Below are 2708 nucleotides of genomic sequence, written 5' to 3' on the forward strand. Positions count from 1 at the left end.
AAAATATATATATATATTATTATAGTATATATTATTATTATTATGAATTAGCTTTATTTTTGTATTTTCAGTTTTCATCTTAATTTTAATGTTTTTTCTGCTTTTTATTAATATTTCTATTTTGCTTGAATTCATTTTTACTTATTCAAATACATTTTAAACTCATTTTAGTTCAAAATGTTTTAGTCTAGTCAAAGTTTTTCATGTAATATTGTTTTAAATTTTATTTTTATAAAAAAATATTTTAAATAATAACAATGCTTTTTACTACATCTTTAATACATTTCAAGTAGTATGAATTAACATTAATATGAACAAATACGGATTACCAGTGAACAATGGTATATTGACACATTAACAGTAACCTAAATGAAGATTTTGTTTATTGTTAGTTCATGATAACTAATGTTAACGACTTGAAGTAAAGTGTTATGAAATAAAAAATAATATATTCCAGTGCTTGGTTTTAGGGACATTTTTGTTACTCTGGCTCAAATGTCAGGTGTTTGTGATCTTGCAATTACAAGAATTATTCGACTTTATTTTTGCAAAAGAAAAAATATACATTTGATAGGCGAAAAACTATATTTGCTAAGCTGAGGTTTATGAAACTGAGCATCACACTATAAGCAGAGCTGTTCTGCTTTTGTTTTGCAGCAAATACCGCTTGAAATTGAGCATTTGACACTTGAAGTGTAACTCATATGTGCACGTCTAATACACCTTAAAATAGGGAACAATGTACTGTTATGAAGGAATTTTCTGTATAGAATTTTTTTATTTTTGCATTGTATTGTGCTTTAGGGTTAAAGGAAATTCTGTAAACCTAACAGATCATGTGGCAGAAAATTAAAACATTTTCTTTCAGTATATATTAAGACATATGTCACTGTCACTTATTAATGTTCATAGACTGTTTCTAGCATTAACTTCAGATGAACATAACCACTGTGCTGGTGTATACTAGTGGCTCTATTCCCACTTCCGTGCATGACTCTGATTGTGTTGTTATTGTAAAGAGGTGGAGTGGTTAATCAGGAGGATCTGTATGAAGCCCTGTCTACCGGTCTGATCGCTGGAGCCGGGCTGGATGTCACCACACCTGAACCACTGCCCACACACCATCCTCTTTTCACACTCAAAAACTGCGGTAAGCATGCACGTCTGCATGTATTTCATTAAAGTATTTGACAGGTCTGAAATTCTGTGTTTATGTTTGTTTTTGCAGTGATTCTTCCCCACATTGCCAGTGCTTCATATACGACACGGAACGCCATGTCTGCTCTTGCTGCCAACAACCTGCTGGCTGGACTCAGGGGAGAACCCATGCCTAAAGAACTTAAACTGTAAAACTAGACAGTTAAGTAATAGTTCATACGAAAATGAAAAATCTACTTTCGGACACAAAGAGATAATTGCTGAAAAATCTTCACGTAGGTATTTTTCATAGGAGTACAGTTCATAGTGACCCCAAATGACCAAAGAAAGAGACAAATTAACTATTTACATGTTATAACCAATAACCAATAAATGGCCAATCTGTATAATTATCTAAAAGAATTAACAAAATAAACTATAAAATATTAAATAATTTTCAACGCAACAAGTTAAGTTTTGGCATCACAACATTACAATGTTCAGAATTTAAAAAATGGATATTCATTTAGAGTTTTGTGTTTTTGAATATTAGTGTTTTGAATACAAGTGTTTATCTATTGCATTAGATGATGGCAAGCGTAATCTAAATGCAAAAATATAGAAAATTTGCATCACAATTACTAATAAAATGTTGACTGAAACCAATAATTAAAAAAAAGTCTAAAACTGGCTGATAATTTATACATCGTACATGCCTAAAAAAAAAGTTAAGTAAAAAAATGGGTCTATAAATGTCAGAAGTACAAAAAAGTCAAATAAATGTGCAGCAAATTGGACTACATTGACTATAGCTGGGTAAAAAAAAGAAGAAAATACAAGCATATGGGTTAAGTATATAGTAACAGATGTTTAGTTTTTTTAGATGAACTATTTCTTTAAAAAAAAAGAACAATGTTGAACTCACATTTGTTCTCTAACATCAAAAGCCCAGTGTTTGTGAGCACACAGGCAAGGTTCACATTCTGAGATCAATGATCTACAAAGAACAAACTCAGCTAAGACCAGCAATATCCATGCAAGTCTTTCAGTCCTTAAATACATCACCAGTTTAGAACTTTTTAGTCATCTGTTTTCAAATAAGACACATTTAATGAAAAGACAGACTGAATGTATAGCATTCTTCATGATTTTATTCACTTAATTCTTTTTTGTTTAAACCAGTAGAAAAAAAATGAGTGCTCTAACAATGTGCAGTTAATAGCCATTACACAGACTCACATTAATTCCTTCACTTTTGGCCTTTTTAGATCTAAGAGTCATAGTACAAAAAATATAATAATAATAATAATAAATCACATAAGGCAGTTGTTTCACTTCCATTGTGATTCAGGTTATTTAAAGAAAAAGTCCTGTATGATTAGGTATGGTTTTAACACATTTTATGTGCATACATTTAAGGTTTAACTGTTGCTTGACAATTAATGTGTAAATTCAAAAACATTTTGGATTTTGGACATCCACAGTATATTTAGTTGATTATACTAGGAATGTTGTAACAGAATTGTTTCCTAAACACTCACGTTTTAACATTCATGTAAAAAAAAAAAAAA

At 30.1% G+C, this 2708-nt stretch overlaps 1 protein-coding gene across 1 annotated transcript in view; it reads left to right on the forward strand.

Annotated features, from left to right (window-relative positions):
• LOC107551557 (glyoxylate reductase/hydroxypyruvate reductase) overlaps positions 1–1618 on the forward strand; it is a 4392-nt gene extending 2774 nt beyond the window's left edge. The window contains exons 6-7 of the mRNA XM_016233197.1: positions 1020–1150; positions 1229–1618. Of these exons, the coding sequence (XP_016088683.1) occupies positions 1020–1150; positions 1229–1350 (253 nt within the window). The 3' untranslated portion in view covers positions 1351–1618. The remainder of the gene's footprint in view (positions 1–1019; positions 1151–1228) is intronic.
• Positions 1619–2708: the final 1090 nt, after the last annotated feature.

Source organism: Sinocyclocheilus grahami, unplaced genomic scaffold (assembly GCF_001515645.1).
Source record: "Sinocyclocheilus grahami isolate Dianchi unplaced genomic scaffold, SAMN03320097.WGS_v1.1 scaffold427.1, whole genome shotgun sequence".
Classification (NCBI taxonomy): Eukaryota; Metazoa; Chordata; class Actinopteri; order Cypriniformes; family Cyprinidae; genus Sinocyclocheilus; species Sinocyclocheilus grahami.